Genomic DNA, 17,156 nt, shown 5'->3' with positions numbered 1-17,156 from the left:
CTGTTGAATACAAATCACTCAAATCAAAACGTGTTTTCTTGACTAAATCAACCACCTAACTAAAATTGCTCAATCCTTCAATCCATGTGGGATCGACCTCACTCATGTGAGTTATTATTACTTGATGCGACCCGGTACACTTGCCGGTGAGTTTTGTGTTGGATCGTTTTCCACACATCAAATTTTTGGTGCCGTTCCCAGGGATTGATTAGATTGACAATGATTAAGTAAGGTGGTGCTCTAGATTAAGCACTTTTTCTTTATTTTTGTTTATTTCCATTATTTTTAACCAGCACACTAACTATTTGAGACTTTGTCTCTACTAACTCTCACTGCACTCAAGCAACAGAGTGCTCTTGTGTTTCTTGTTATTTTGGTTTTATGACAGAGGCAAGGAGGGAGACCCCTACTTTCTGTGAAGCTGACGAAAGAACTCTCCGAAGGATAAGAAGAGAAGCAAGAGGGAAAGGAATTATTGGAGAAGAACTTTTTGAAGAAGAATTTCATGAAATGAAGGAACACTTAACAAATCCAACAAATCCACCAGTAAGAATGGCCAACAACAATGGTCAACCACAAAGGATAGTATTGGCTTCATAAATATTTGCTAATCCAAGGCATTGTGGGAGTAGCATCCTTACCCAAAATGTCAATGAAAATAACTTTGAATTGAAGCCCCAGCTCATCACATTGGTACAGAATAATTGCTCATATGGAGGAAGCCCAGACAGCAGATGAGGCTCAAAACCTCATTGATATGGTAGCAAACAATCAATATTTCTTTGCTCATCAGAGACAACGCCAACCATCACAAAGGAAAGGAGTGCTAGAATTAGAAGGAGTGGACACAATCCTAGCTCAAAACAAGATGATGCAACAGCAATTTCAACAACAATTTGAACAAATGGCAAAGAGGATTGTTAGCTTACAAGTTCCATCAATGAATGTCACAAGCCAACCATCAACCACATGGGGGCAGAATAAAGAGAACCAAGAAGATCAGCAGCAGGAACAAATTCAATATGTGCACAACCAAGATTCTGGATCAAGTGATGTTTATGGTGACACCTACAATCCATCATGGAAGAACTACCTCAATCTTAGATGGGGAGATAATCACAATCAAAATTAGCAGCCATGGCAAAGAAATTCAAACCAAAACAATTAGAGAAACACAAACCACAACAACCAGCAGAACAATGACCAAAATCCATATAGAAAACCCCAAAACCATTACCCCAATTCCAATTGTTATCCATCTAATAACCAAACCACCAACCTAAACAACTATCATCCACCCTCACCAGCTAACAACCAACCACAAATTCCACAAGACTCTCAGAGAATCTCCAACTTGGAGATATGGATGGAAAAAATGATGAAATAGCAAGAACTTACAAACAAGAACAATGAAGCTTCCATAAGAAATATAGAAAGGCAGATTCGGCAGCTTTCCAAGCAAGTTGTGATTGAAAGGCCAACAAGCTCACTCCCAAGTGACACCATTCCAAATCCAAAAGAAGAATGCAAAGAGCTAAGCAGTGGAAAAACCTTGGTGAATGACAAGAAACTGACCAAGAGAGAGGAAGCCAGCAACAAAAAAGTGACAGCAAGCAAGCAAACTTCAGAGAAGCTCAAAGAGAAGGATAACCAGCCATAAAACTTAAAAAAAGGGAAGGAAGCAATAGAAGGACCATCTCAAGGACAGAAGTAAGTGGAGAAGACTTTCACACCTCTCTTGCCATATCCTCAAAGGTTCAACAAGGAAACCAAGGAACAACACTTCCCCAAATTCCTTAAAGTCTTCAAGAAATTGGAGATTAATATTCCACTGGCTGAGGCATTAGAGCAGACGCCTCTATATGCAAAGTTCTTGAAAGAGCTTATCAATAAAAAGAGAAGTTGGCATGAGAAGGAAACTATATTGCTCACTGAAGAATGCAGTGCATTAATCCAGAAAGGGCTTCCCCCAAAACTTGAGGACCCTGGGAATCTTTTTCCTACCTTGTACCATTGGCAACATAAGAATCAATAAAGCAATGTGTAACTTAGGAGATAGCATCAATCTAATGCCCTCTTCTCTGATGAAAAAGCTATGCATAGAGGAGGTAAAGCCCATACAGATGTCACTAGAGCTAGTGGACAAGTCTGTTGCGTTTCCTAAAGGTGTAATTCAAAACCTTTTGGTCAAAGTGGATAAGTTTATATTCCCTGCAGATTTTGTAATTCTGGACCTAGATAAGGAAGGAGGTAATTCCATCATATGAGGAAGACTATTCTTGGCTACAGCAAGGGCTATTATAAAATCAATAGGAAGTTACAAAAGAAACAAATAGTTTTTACTGAAACAAAAAAACACTACTTGTACCCAAGCTAACAAAGATTCTAAGCAAGCTACCATCCTAGAATTACATATTACTAATCCAGGAGCCATCATTTAAATCCACCTGGATCATATACCAAACGCAATGCCATGCAGCTCTTGAAAAAACATGAGCCATCATTTCAATCCACCTGAAGAAAATAGATAATCTTCCGTCAAGTCTAGGAAAGTAAAGAGAAAGCCAATTGAATTGCTTATTACCGAAACTTTACCTGGTACAAGGAGGAGCAGTGCTGCTCAAATCACAACCTCCAATTTTGTATGTCCTTCTTGCAAGCACAACAACCAAAAGTATATAAGAACATGATTGTGAGTATATTCATCTTCAAAAGCTTTTCGTTAAGCTATGCTTTTCTTCTATTTAATTTTCTCTATTTACAACATTGATTCAGTTGTAAACTGCACATAAAAAATATAAAAATAAAAAAAGAAGTGAAATAAAGTAAGAAAATTAAAAAGAACCTCCGAGTAATTATTTATCAAACAACTAATATACTATTGGATATATGACTCCACAGTCTGCAGTTTACCATTACCAATAATGTCAAACAAATAAATAATGCACACCTATATCAACTAGGGCACAAACTTGGAAATGTGTGTTTAACCTGAAAGCAGCAAATTGTTCGTAGCTCCCACCCCCACCAGATAAACTCCTTTTTAATCATCAATCAAAAGCATGGATATGAACACTAGACTAGTTATGTATAACTTATTTAAATTAACTCTAGAATTCGTTCATATCTTCTCACTTACTGCACTCAAGAGTAGTTCTCTCTCCACAAATCATATCTTAGGGAGAATAATACACAAATGTATGAAGCTGCCAACACTTATTTTAATTTTAAATTTAAGAAAATGAAAGACATGTACTTACAGTGAGAACTGGACCAATTGTCAAGTCCTCTAGCTTTTTTCTCTCAGCAGGACCTTTCAATTTGGATACCAAGGAAGTCGAAGCCCAGTTCTAAGCACAGTAAGTAACTGAAAAATCTCCAGAGCTAGTTGTTAAATCTCCACAGCAAGACCTTTCAGAAAGTTGAGGATCAAGTGCTGGTTGTGAAATCTCCAGCCCTTCACTTTTAATGATAGATATATAACTAAAAATTCAATTGAGAATCATTAAGATTTGTAACATTATAGGAGTGCCCATTTAAAAAAAAATAAAACAGAAGTAATCTCCACCAATTTTGTTTTTAATTAAACAATCTAAGAGCATCAAACTATATTTTTTCTAATTTTTAGATATCAGAGATGGTATTCAACATTCTTATCTGGGTGGAACTCTTAAACTCCAAGGTCCTCATCTTAAAGGAAAATGTCCTCATCCTAAAACAAAAATCTGGGTGTAAGGAAACATAATACACATCTAAGACAATAAATAACAATTCCTAAAATAGAATCCACAAATTAGGTGGCTAAATTTGCTAAACTGCATTCACTAGGCCTTATGAATGCAATGGAGAATAAAGGATAATAATAAGAAGTAGAAGAAAAACACAAACGAGGGTATGAACATCACTGGAGATGGCAGATGAACCCTGAAAATAGAAGACGATAAACTTTGTCAAACATCAACTTTTAAAGGCCCCTGTTTTGAAGGGATAATATAAGATATTGAATTTGCTAATGTTAATATATGATTGGATAACAGTGTTACACCCTTTACCCTTTTTAGTGTACCAAAATCCAAAAAGCAAAAGTAAATATCTCCTAAAAAATATCAGGTTAGGAATTTGATAATCCATGGGACAAGTAAAACCTCATCTTAACTATATTAAATAATAATGCGCTTTGATAAAGCATAAAAGCTATTCAGACCTCTTAGTTAGCCATTGTTGTCCTTTTTATGACATGATTAAGGGTTTCTGGTACTATATGTCAAAATCCATCATTTTCATGTATTAACTTTATGGCTTGCTTCTCAGTATTGATAGCAAATGGCTTAACTAATTGAACATAAAACACAAACAAATGGATTCCAACTTATTCAATTTCCACTGGGACGGTGGATTTCAACACTAAAACACTGGAAAGTTTTAGCAAGAGGCTATTGAGAAATTATTTTTTGTCCTGCTTTGTTTTTATCTGACTAATGATTTTCATGCCTACAAACACGAAATGGAGAACTATATTTGCAATGGCCAGAAAGAAATTGAAAAGAAAACTGTGCTCCCTAGAACACAATTGTGTCTTCAATGTGCATGTCTTATTATTATCTACCTGAATGTGTAGATTCAGAAAATTACGAGTAATTCATTAATGAAAAAAATACATACTGAAAACTTTGACAAAGTAGCTTGATCAGCCACGTCTGCAGCTTTGTTCTGATCTCCAAAAAATTGGGAGTAAGAAAGAGATTTAGCATTTGAGAACTTCTTTCTTGCCTCGTCAGATTCTTGAATCTGATAAAGGACAGGCACCAAAACAGAATATGAATCAACATGACATAAATCCATCAAAGAAGAAGCTTAGATACATATTTTACAGATGAAGCTATAGTTAAAGAAGTCAGCTGAGACAATAGTTAAATAAAGTCAACACAAATTTGGATATATAACAACGCGATTTGCAGATTGGATCTTGATTAATTACCTGCATTGCGTTAACAATAAGGCCTGAGAGAATGAAAAGAGTGCCTGCAGGAAGAATAAAAACTGCTGCTAGGAACGCCATGTCCTTTTATTTTTCTCAACTTGCCTCCAAATGCAATACACATTTAAACGACCTCTATTCCCTCAAGTCACATACCACTCGCTACACTAATTTCATAACAGGGCAGTCAACCAAAACCAACATACATAGCACGAAATGTTGCTTTAATTTTATAACAGGGCAATCAACCAAAACCAAAACCAAACACCTTGCATTCGACTCAACATCTTATTCAATGTGACTTTCTTCTAGGTCTGTTTTACTTCAACAATATTATTTAACATTATTTTTTAACTAATAGAACTGATAATGAATACATTACCAGCAGGGACGAAGGCGGAGGGATGAAGGGATTAAACATTATTGACAAAGGAACAAATAGTATTAAGAGTAAGAGAAAAAAATTTACATAAATTAAGTCCATGAAAATTTCTTCCCCCTATTTTAATCTGCACACATACATAATCTCCAAACTGCTATCAGATTTATATCTTCATATTCATGTTAACTATAGAAATACAAAGGCTCACCCTCTCGAAATTATATTTGAGGTCCCCAAAAACCTAGCAAGCATCGAATAACAGCTAAAATACATCGAATAACTGCTAAAATTATCACGCATTTTCAACATACCCAATTTCCAGTGCGGTGCATTCTTCATAAATTAAAGTTAAAACTAGCAAGCACGAATCAGAAATTGCTAGTCTCAACCAATAGAATTCTCTCCGTTTCACATTTTCTCACCAATATTACACATTAAATTATCAACCAATTCAGGAAAAAAATCACGAACACAAACTAAAAAATAGATAAATAAATGAAGGGATAAATAACAAAAATCAGTTACCTTCTCTTTTCTTCTTTGTCTTTTTTGAGCTTGTGATGGTTCGCAACGATACTGGAATTGCGCGATTTAGGAGGAGGAAGAGAGGGCGACGAAGTGCTTCTGCTTCTGTGCCTTGTGCGGCGCCTCAGCGGTGACCACGTTCTGCTTCTACAGCGCCTGTGGCTAAGGGAATTTCACAGAAAAATTGCTCTTTTTCCCAAACCCAATTCTTAACTCGAAGTTCTGAAATGTTTCGAACCTGAACCTGTTCCCAATAGATTCCGAATTAAGAACCCGCAAATCATTCAAATCCCACTTCTGCTTCAACGAGATTGCCTTCAATACATCCTGATTTCAACGAATCAGGTAATTAAAAGTAAAAAATAAATGAACAGAAAGGGGGGGGGGGGAGTGAGGGGGGGTAAGGTGAAATAGGAAAGAAATAAAAGAAGTGGACTTACAAAGAAGCAAGAAGCAGGAAGGGAGCGGCGCGGAAGGGGTTAGGGGGTTAGGGTTTTGCAGCGACGTAAGGGAGCAGCGGCAAAGGGGAGCATCCACGGCGAGTGAGGGCGAGGCACAATGAAGAAGGAGGAGTTAGGGCAGTGCGTGTCTCGTCGCATTGGGGCTTTTGATGGAGGAGTTAGGGCAGAGCACGAACAAGAAGGGGTTAGGGCAGCGCACAATGAACCTCTTTCTCTAAGTGAACTGAGTCTTTAAACGAAGAAGGGGCTTTTTAATTTATCCCCACCTTTTTTTTTCCGAGGGAACCTTTTGGCCACGCTTTTAAAGCGTGCCAAAAGGCTTCTAGGAAACGGCTACGCTTTTCGAACGCCGCAATAACAAAACTCTGTTGCTACACTTTAAAAGCGTGGCAGTTTCTCTCTATGACTACGCTTTTTAAGTGTGGCAAATAAAAGCTTAGCCAAATCTCGCATCAATTGCCACTCTCAGAAAAGCGTGGCCATTGACACCTTTCGCCACGCTTTTGAAGCGTAGCAAAAAAAACGTGGCAAAATCTTTATTTTATCGCCACCCTCATAAAAGCGTGGCCATAGACCACTTTTAGCTACGCTTTTAAAGCGTAGCAAAAAAAAAAGCGTGGCCATAGACCTTTTTTCTTGTAGTGACACTTTTATGTCTACCCAATGTTTCCAACTCTCCCAAAATTAAATACTGAACACTTTCACTAGCCTAACCTAATCAAAGATCCAAATTAAGGGATATTTATTGTTTTTCACTTAGGCTTGTAATGTGCTACAATTAAGAACAAGTGGGTTAAGCATAGGCTCAAAATTGGCTAACAATGGAAGATAAAAGCTGGGCTATTTAGGTAAGTGAGCTATTTGAACAATCGCCTCAATCATGTAAATGCATGTATACACAAAGTAATGGACATAAAGAATCAAACAAATCAAAGATTACAATCATAGGAAGAGAATAATGCACACAAGAATGAAAGTAAGTGGTTATCTATGATGTAACCACACAATTAGGCTCAAATCTCACATGCTTGTGTTCTTAGCTCAAAACATGATCCACAAAGTATATAATTCAAGCATGTTCTAAAAAAAATTTTTTTTTCAATCAATAGGGGTGCCCTATAGATAAAAATTCTTGAAAAATATCATGATGTTGACTAAGCTTAATATATACATATGCAACGCAACCAAAAATCCTAAAAGACCTAAAAATAAAATGCAAAAGTGTTGTGATTAGAAACTTGTCACCCAAAAATGCCGAGCAGTGGGACGACCTCCCCACACTTAAAAGTTTGCACCGTCCTCGGTGTATCCAAAGATGAGCAAAGGGGGTACGACAACTTTCCTAGTTGCTACCTTCAGCTGGTAGGTCAACCGATGTTGCATGTTCTTCTCCCGCTTCCGTTTTTGCTTATGATGACTCATCTTGAACATAGAAACAGGAGATAATAAGACAAGTAAATGCACAAGAAAGGAAGCATGGATTGTTGGAGTGAGGTAGATCACTAGAATTGAGTGAGTGAATTAGTGTGACATTAATGAAAAATAAGTGTGTGGGTCCTAACTTGCATGCGGTTTAGAACTCACACTCTAGTATTTAGAAACCATGTCATAATTATACAAAAGAAAACACACATTTCACTCATTCTAGTGTTCTTGAAATACTTCAAAAGACTTGTAGGTTAAGTCAACCACACAATTAGCAAAGAGGCATGGAAGCATTCAAGAAATTAATCAAGCAATTGTGAAATTGGATAATGCATGGACATTGATTGATGTGTAGGTAGACTTAGTGAACAAAATAGTATATGAAACTCCCACAACAATCAATGATACATATTGAAGTTGTTGCAACACCTAAGTGACATAGAGGTGAAACACATGGATGCTATGGAACATAGGAAAAAGAAGATAGAAGTGGAAATCAATGACACAGCAAGCATGGCCCACAAAGCTTTACAAAGCTCAAAAATATGTCATTAGGTAAGCTTTGATCCAATTTCACAATTCCACAATTTCAATGCATGAAATAGGTGATGATCAATTAGAGCAAGCATCCTAAAAAAACGCATTGATAATATAAAATTGCCTAACAATAGATGATGAATGCATGGTGGCCAAAACATGCAATTCAAAGAGGTAAGATGCATGAAAGCAATGTAACAAGTACTTGGTATTCAAAAATGTTAAACATGAAAAATTCCAAACCAAGTAATCAAATACAACCTCAACAAAGGAATCCAACAATGACAATTAACTACAATAATGCTAAGATAACATCCTATTAGTAATAAGCACCAGTAAATGGTAAACAAGATTAGTAATTCAACACTTATAATGGAAAACAAAAATTAAAGTAACTAACTAACTAAAAGAAATGGTGTTACATGATGCTTGGTAGTGTTGGAGGATGTTTGAAGGGTGGAAAGAGAGGAGAAGAAGGAAAGTAATGGAAAGAAGAGAAGAAAAGAAGGTGAGTGAAACAGAGCAATCCACGCGTGCGCGTCATGTGCGCGTAAGCGTGGATAGATGAAATAGAGGCGACGCGTACGCCCGGCTGACGCGTACTGGTGCACGAAATTACAATCGCACTTTTGCAATTCCGCACAACTAACCAGCATGTGCACTGGGTCGTCCAAGTAATACCTTACGTGAGTAAGGGTCGATCCCACGGAGATTGTCGGCTTGAAGCAAGCTATGGTTATAGTGTAATTCTTAGTCAGGATATCAGTAATGAATCTTAGTTTTAATTGTAAAAAGTAAAAGAACATGAAATAAATACTTGTTATGCAGTAATGGAGAACAGGTTGAGGTTTTGGAGATGCTCTGTCTTCTGAATCTCTGCTTTCCTACTGTCTTCTTCTTCACACACGCAAGGCTCCTTCCATGGCAAGCTGTATGTTGGTGGATCACCGTTGTCAATGGTTACCATCTATCCTCTCAGCGAAAATGGTCCAAATGCACTGTCACCGCACGGCTAATCATCAATCGATTCTCACTCATGTTGGAATAGGATCCAATGATCCTTTTGCGTCTGTCACTATGCCTAGCACTCGTGAGTTTGAAGCTCGTCACAGTCATCCCTTCCCAGATCCTACTTAGAATACCATAGACAAGGTTTAGACTTTCTGGATCTCAGAAATGGCTGCCAATAATTCTAGCCTATACCACGAAGGTTCTAATCTTAGATTAGAAACCCAAGAGATATGCACTCAAGCTATTGCAGATAGAACGGAGGTGGTTGTCAGGCATGCGTTCATAGGTGAGAATAATGATGAGTGTCATGGATCATCACATTCATCAGGTTGAAGTGCGAGTGAATATCTTAGAATAGAAACAAGCGTGAAAGAATGGAAAACAGTAGTAATTATATTATTTCATCGAGACACAGCAGAGCTCCTCACCCCCAACCATGAAGTTTAGAGACTCATGCCATAGAGAATACAATATGAAACGTGTAAAGTGTCATGAGGTACAAAATGAATCACTCAAAGTAGTTTTTATAATGAACTAGTGACCTAGGGTTATAGAAAATGAGTAAGCTAGAATAGTTAGTGTAGAAATCCACTTCCAGCGCCCACTTGGTGTGTGCTTGGGCTAAGCAATGAAGCTTTCAAATGTAGAGACTTTTCTTGGAGTTAAATGCCAGCTTTTGTGCCAGTTTGGGCGTTTAACTCCAGCTTTTATGCCAGTTCTGGCGTTTTGACGCCAGAATTTTTATGCAGACATGGAACAACGGTTTGGGCCATCAAATCTCAGCCAAAGTATGGACTATTATATATTGCTGAAAAGCCCAGGATGTCTACTTTCCAACGCAATTAAGAGCGCGGCAATTGGGCTTTTGTAGCTCCAGAAAACCCACTTCGAGTGCAAGGCGGTCAAAATCCAACAACATCTGCAGTCCTTTTTCAGCCTCATAATCAGATTTTTGCTCAGGTCCCTCAATTTCGGTTAGAAAATACCTAAAATCACAGAAAAATACACAAACTCATAGTAAAGTCCAGAAATGTGATTTTTGAATAAAAACTAATAAAAACATAATAAAAACTAACTAAAATATACTAAAAACATACTAAAAACAATGCCAAAAAGTGTATAAATTATCCGCTCATCCCGTACGCGTGCATGGAAAAGCAGAGAGTCGACGCGTACACGCAAGGTACACATGCGCATACCCTGGGGAACAAAGTTGGCACACGTCAGGCATAACTCTCGGGTGAATGTATGGGAAGTGGAAAAATTCAATCCACGTATACGCGTACATGACGCATGCGCGTGGTTGGCCGAAAATACTTGGGCACACATACGCGTGAAGCACGCGTACGCATGGATGGTGCTCTGTTTTTCAAAATTTTTCTATGTTTTTACACCAAACCAAGCATTCCAAACCTCCAAACAGCTACCAAAACATCATGAAACCTTATTTAACCTACTAGACTCCCAATTAAACTCAACTAATCAAACAAAACATGAAATTAAACCTATTTTACTAATATGTACAAAAGAGAAAAAAAATGAAAGGATGTTACCATGGTGGGGTGTCTCCCACTTAGCACTTTTGTTTGTTGTCCTTAAGTTGGACTTATGGGGAGCTCTTCATCAAGGTAGCTTGTGCTTGAATTAATCTCGGAACTCCCACCAATGCTTGGTTCTCCATTGTGCCCCAAGATTTCTTTTTTGTTGCACCAAGTGTTGATGGAGTTCTTTACAAGCTTGGGGCTCCCAAAGTTGATCCTCGTCTTGTGATCCGGGATCCCACACTTTATTTTTACACCTGTCTTCAAGTTGATCATCATTATTAGTCCAACCAGGTGGTGAGTAAGGTGAATTCTCAATAAAGTGGCCGACAATCCTCCTAGACCCCTCTAGTTGAGCACTACTCTAACCTTTATATCTCATGTTTGAAGCATCAACCATAATGAGCCTTGATTTGCAATGCCAACCACAACATTTTTCTTTTACGCTTCATCCCACAAAGCTCCCTAAGTTGGCCATCCGTTTCAAGCAAACCATATTCAAGTGGTATAATAAAGCTAATAGAAATGAATTTCACCCACTCAAATGAAGGAGTAGATGGCAACCTAGGTAAAGAAGCGTCCAAGGGTCTTGACAAAGCGTATTCAATTCCCATCCTCCTTTTTCTAAGGATCTCCACCTCTTCACAAGTTTTCTCAAATGTGATCCTTTGTTCAACACTATTATCTAAGTCTTTTCCCATACTCAAGTCAAAATTGGGAGGGTGAGAAAAATTTACCTCCACAACGCTTTCAAACCCAACGGGAGAAGGTTCTTCATGCTCAAAGGATTCTTCACCACTAAGACTTTATGCTTGATCTTCATCACCAAGGGGACTCAATTCTTGCTCTATCCCATCCAATTCTTCATAAGGGATATTCCTTGGAGGTTGTGCACATTCCTCCTTTACATCAAATTCAATCATCTTGGAGGGGTTTTCTTCAATCCTAGACTCCCAAGGTGGTTCTGCATCTCCTAAGTCTTCAACCACTTCTTCTTCTTCTTCAACAATTGTAGTTTCCTCTAATTGTTCCAATACGAAGCAACTTCCCTCATTCTCCACCAATCTCTCCTTCATGTTATGCTCCTCATTTGTTTCTCCACATGTAACCATGGGAGTTCCTTGAGTATTCAAGCATTGGGATGCTAACCGGTTTACCACCTCTTCCAGGCGGCCGTGAAATTATTGCACATCCCTTTTCATCTCATCTTGTCCTTGAACAGGAACATCAAGGATGTCATCCATTGGAAGTTGGGGTGGATGGAAGGGTTAATCAATTTGGGGGAAGGATTCATAGTAGGAAGGTGGTTCTTTTTGGTAGAGTTGTGGTGGTTCAATATTTTCCATTCTTTCCACTTGTTGCATAATAATGAGAGGACTTTTGTGTGGTCTAGAATTCACAATTGAAATCTCGTTGTAAGTATAGTTTCTAAACCAACAATAGTCCTTTCATACAAAAGATTGTTTGTCACAAGTAACAAACCCCTAAATTTATAAACCGAAGTATTCAAACCTCGGGTCGTTCTCCCTAGGAATTACGATAAAGTGCCTTGTTATTGGTTATGAGGTATTTTTGGGGTTTTGGGTGAGAAACATAAAATATAAATGACAATGAAAGTAAACTAATGGCTAAAAAGGTCTTGGCAAAGTTTGCTGGTCAAGAATCTCTATCCTATTCACTAACCACAACATGAGAATTGGCAAGGGATCAACCCCATTAAGTCATCCTCAAACTAATAAAGAAAAGTCAAATGAGCTATGTCAGTCCAAGTCCATAAGTCCTAGTTCTCCACCAATTCAATTAGTGAGATCTAGAGTTAATGGCTCCCAATCGTCAATCACTTGGACATTAGTAACTCAAGAGTTCCTAAGTTACCTTCCCAAGCCAAGAGCACTAAAATCTACTCTAAAATCCAACTAAGCATTTTATCAAACACTTAGAAGGCATAAAAGGAAAGCATTATAAAATAGCAAGGAAAGTAAATCTACACTACTCAATTGCAAGAAATTAAACAACAACAAATCAAATGAATAATAAAGGAACATGAAAACATAAAGTGCATTGAAATGAAAATAGAAGAAACAAAAGTGCATGAACATAAAAGTAAAGGATTACAAGAATTAAATGCTAAACTAAAGAGAGGAAAGGTATAAGAAGAAGAATTGCAAAAGGAAAAGTAAATCAAAGCATGAAATGAAACTAGATCTAAGAATTTCTAATCTAGATCTAAAACCTAATCCTAATCCTAGAGAGAAATGAGAGCTTCTCTCTCTAAAACTAACCTAAACTAAACTAATGATCAAAAGTATGTAAAGTATCTAACATATGTTGAGTCCCATTCAATTATTGGCTTAAATAGCATCATAAATGAGTTGGATTGGGCCCACAAGGCTTCTAAAATCGCTGGCCACGGGTTGCATTAAGTGAAGCATGTGCCACCATCGGCGTGTCCGCGCACCGTGCGCATGCGTGCCCCTATGCGCGAATGAAACCATGGCAAATCTTATATCATTTCGAAGCCCCAGATGTTAGCTTTCTAACGCAACTGAAACCATATCATTTAGACTTCTGTAGCTCTAGTTATGGTCATTTAAGTGCGAAGAGGTCTGCTTGACAGCTTTTGCGATTCCTTCATTTCTTCATGAGTTCTCGATTTTACATGCTTTTTCTTCATTCCCTTGATCCAATCTTTGCCTCCTAAATCTGAAATCACTTAAAAAACATATCAAGGCATCCAATGGAATCAAAGGTAAATCAAGATTAAACAATTAAGGACATAAAAATCATGTTTTCACTCTTAACCACAATTAAAGGAGAATTTACAAAACCATGCTATTTCATTGGATAAATGAGAGAAAGGTTGACAAAACCCTCTAAATTGAACACAAGATAAACCCTAAATATGGGGTTTGTCATACAACACACTCTATGGTTGCTTGAAATTGATCCAATGCTTCCTTTAGACGATCCCTTAACTCTTGTTCCGCTTGGATATCATGAGTAGGATCATATGGCTCTTGGATTGAAGGACATGAGTATTCTTCCATAGGAGGTTGTGGTAGAAAGTAGAGTTCATCTTCTGGTTGAAAGTTATCATATATTGGAGGTGGTTCATCTTCGTAATAATATGGAGGGGGCAGCTCTTGAAAATGTTGATGTTGTAGTAGTGGTGGCTCTATGTATGGTTCATATGGCTCATATGATTGTTGGTAGGATGGATATGGATTAGGGTCATCTGAAGATGGTTGGTAAGAAGGGGCTTGTGAGTATGGTTGAAGCTTATGCTGAGGATATGGCTCATAGGCATATGGTGGTGGTTCTTGAAAATCACAAGGAGATTCACCATAGCCATTGGATTGATATGCATCATAGAATGGCTCTTGTTCATAGTGTATTGGTGGATGTTGTTGCCATGAAGATTGATCATATGCATATGGCTCTTCCCACCTTTGATTGTACCATCCCTGATACACATCCTCATTTAGCTCCTATTTCCTACAACATAGTTAGAACCAAACTCATAGCCAAGGTGAGAATTCATAGTGAAAAGAAAATAAAGCTAATAGAAAAATAATGAAACAAAGTCCTAAACTAGAAAAGACTAGCAAACAATCCAAAAATCAAGCTATTCACATATATACAATAACCAATAACACAACACCATTGCAATTCCCCGGCAACGGCGCCATTTTGATGAGAAGACTTTTCTCTCTAGAAAACTAAATAAAGGTTCATGTTGGCTAAACTAATGGCTCCCCCTTTGCTTGGACTTCAATTCTGCATGAAATACACTCAGAAACAAGTTAGATTTGGGCCTGGCCAGCTCAAAAATTGCCCCCAGTGTTTTGCCTTTAAGTGGGTCACGTGAGAGTATCGGCGCGTGCGCGTCGATTGGCAAATTCTTCATCCGCGCGGACGCGGCATGTACGCTTGCGTGTCTCTATGCGAATCTACTTTTGCGCGTGTGCGCCTTGTACGCATGCGCGTCCATTCATGCACTCCCAATCTTTGTTTCTTCATGCATTCTCCCTTTTGCATGCTTTTCTCCTCATTTCTTCCATCCAATACTTGCCTTATGAACCTGCTACATCTAAAAACATAAAATTATGTGAATGAAAGTTGTATGAATGAATGATCCGTGATTCCCCCATTCTTCAGCCTCTATTTTGTGTTCTCGGGCTTGGAACTGGCCCAAAAAGGAGCCCAGAAATTGCCCCCAGTGCTTTCTGCAATTTCTGCACGTGGCGCATGTTACGCGTAAGCATTGCTTGTCTTCTGCGCTAGTCACGCGGACGCGTCGCCCATGCGTACGCGTCACTGCCAGCTTCTCAAAACTTCATTTTCTTTCGTTTCTTCCACTTTTGCATGTGTGAGTTCTATGGTATTACCTTTTAGTTCACAGTCTAATGAACACAATAAATATGGTTCCACCATCAGCATGTTTTGGTCTATTTCCTTTGTCTGTTGAGTCCCCTTCTCTTTCATGGTTTGCAAGAGTTAGCTATAGTCCCTCAAATTGCAAGCTTTTCTTTTAAAGGAACTCTATAGAATCTTAACAAATTTACTGAGTTATTTTACAGATGTCCCAAAACCAAAGTACACATGTTGCAAATTTACATTCAGAATTGAAGACCATACAAACAAACAGGGCATTCATAAGTAAACAAATTTTTCAGTGCTTACCGATTCCATGAAACAAGGAATAGATCAACACCTTTTTCAGCAAAGAGCAAAGCACTAGCTGCATAACATAACAATGCTTTAGACCAGATTCGAATGTTAAACAGCAAAAGCAATAATTGGTAGTTCATCTGGGAATTTGTTTACCAAACTTAAATTACTAAAGGGGTTAGTTTACCTTAGGGCAGCTCCAGTGTTAGTTCCCAGTGGCAGAGGACTCCAATAACTTGCAGAACCCAGAGGCAGAGGCAGAACGGGGCCATTCTCTCCAAACCCCCAGTAGTAGCGCCAGCAAGGAGCGTCGTCTCTCACGGCGGCGACGGTGAGATTCAACAACTGCGATAGTGACGGCAAGGAAAACACCCACCACCATGCGTTCTTCTTCTTCCCCTTTCTTTGGTCGTTCGCATTCCTCTTCGTCCTGCCCTAATCGACGGCGCACTTTCTGCGACGACGACGAGGCTGGCTTCAACGGCGGCGACGGAACGGTGACGAGGACGAAGCTTCCTCTTCCTCACTACTCGCATCTCCCTTTTGTCCGTGTGTTCAATGGCGACGCACGATGATGGCGGCGACGGTCCCTCTGGTTCTCCCTATCTCGAACGCAGCTCTTCCCCTCTTCCCCGGTGACAGCAATGGTGGCGATCCTAGGCGGTGTCGTCCCTTCTTTCTTCCTTCTCCTTCTTCCCCGAGCCCCCACTTCTCTCTTTCCCAAATTATTGTTTGATAAAAAATTGTTGTAATGGTTATAAAACCGTTCTTTAAAATAGTCAAAGAGAACGGTTTTATTTTGTTGCTATAACGTAATGAAAAATTGAACTTCAACAGCAACACTGTAAAAACCGTTGTCTAAAACAATCTAATAAAACGGTTTTAAAGTGTAGCTTTTTGGCAATGGTTTTTATGCGTTTCTTTTGTAGAATTATTTAAACAACAATAAAAAACCGTTGCTTAAAACCAAATCATGGTAACAGTTATAAAATCGTTCTTTAAAATAGTAAAAAAGAACGGTTTTAGTTTGTTGCTATAAAATAATGAAAAATTGAATTCAATAGTAACACTATAAAAAACCGTTGTCTAAAACTATCTAAGAGAACGGTTTTAAGGCATTACAAAATTTGGCGTTGCTAAAACCCATATCTGTTGTAGTGCCTCTTCAGGTTGGGTCGCCCCCGATCTCTCCTTAAAGAGTTCGGCCAAATCGCCATAGAGGCCCAAGCAGGCCGAAATGAAGGAACGCAGCCCATTCTAAAGGCGGCAAAGCCTAGAAAGATAAGGCGGTTCCCCTAAAAGATAAGCTAAGATAACTAACTTATCTTAAAGGACACCCCACACTACTATAAATACGCTGGAGCACCCAGGTATAACTCATACTCTGATTCTACACAAAAACCTGCCTAAAGCACGTGCTAACTTAAGCATCGAAGTCTCTTGTAGGTACCACCATCCTCCGGTGATCAAGGATCAACAGCATCACCAGATCCAACAAGTCAGAAATGACAGCTCCAGCCACAATAACAGATCTCATCCGAGATCGACCTTCAGTTTCAGGTAACCCTTGGAACATTGGTGCCATTGCCGGGGAACTTGGAAGTCATCCCCTTATCATGGCGAAC

The 17,156-nt window shown here is 38.6% G+C and overlaps 1 protein-coding gene and 1 long non-coding RNA gene across 3 annotated transcripts; both read right to left on the bottom strand.

Moving 5' to 3' along the window:
- Nucleotides 2,471-3,828, bottom strand: LOC110265908. 2 transcript variants are annotated; one of them, XR_002352456.1, is made up of 4 exons: nucleotides 3,650-3,828; nucleotides 3,261-3,483; nucleotides 2,596-2,649; nucleotides 2,483-2,514 (listed from the first exon to the last, which is right to left on the bottom strand). It is a non-coding gene; the product is annotated as an uncharacterized LOC110265908 (long non-coding RNA). The 2 variants fall into 2 exon arrangements; XR_002352457.1 differs by lacking the exon at nucleotides 3,650-3,828 and having other exon boundaries at nucleotides 2,471-2,514; nucleotides 2,596-2,652; nucleotides 3,261-3,328.
- Nucleotides 3,832-5,821, bottom strand: LOC110265310 (probable ADP-ribosylation factor GTPase-activating protein AGD9). Its single transcript, XM_021108246.1, has 3 exons — nucleotides 4,979-5,821; nucleotides 4,663-4,788; nucleotides 3,832-3,924 (listed from the first exon to the last, which is right to left on the bottom strand). Exons 1-3 carry the CDS (start codon nucleotides 5,057-5,059, stop codon nucleotides 3,832-3,834), a joined length of 300 nt encoding a protein of 99 aa, XP_020963905.1. The 5' UTR covers nucleotides 5,060-5,821.

This window comes from Arachis ipaensis, chromosome B08, assembly GCF_000816755.2.
Source record: "Arachis ipaensis cultivar K30076 chromosome B08, Araip1.1, whole genome shotgun sequence".
NCBI classification, from domain to species: domain Eukaryota; kingdom Viridiplantae; phylum Streptophyta; class Magnoliopsida; order Fabales; family Fabaceae; genus Arachis; species Arachis ipaensis.
Note: the sequence above shows the minus strand (reverse complement) of the source record. Positions and strands in the feature narration are given on the sequence as shown.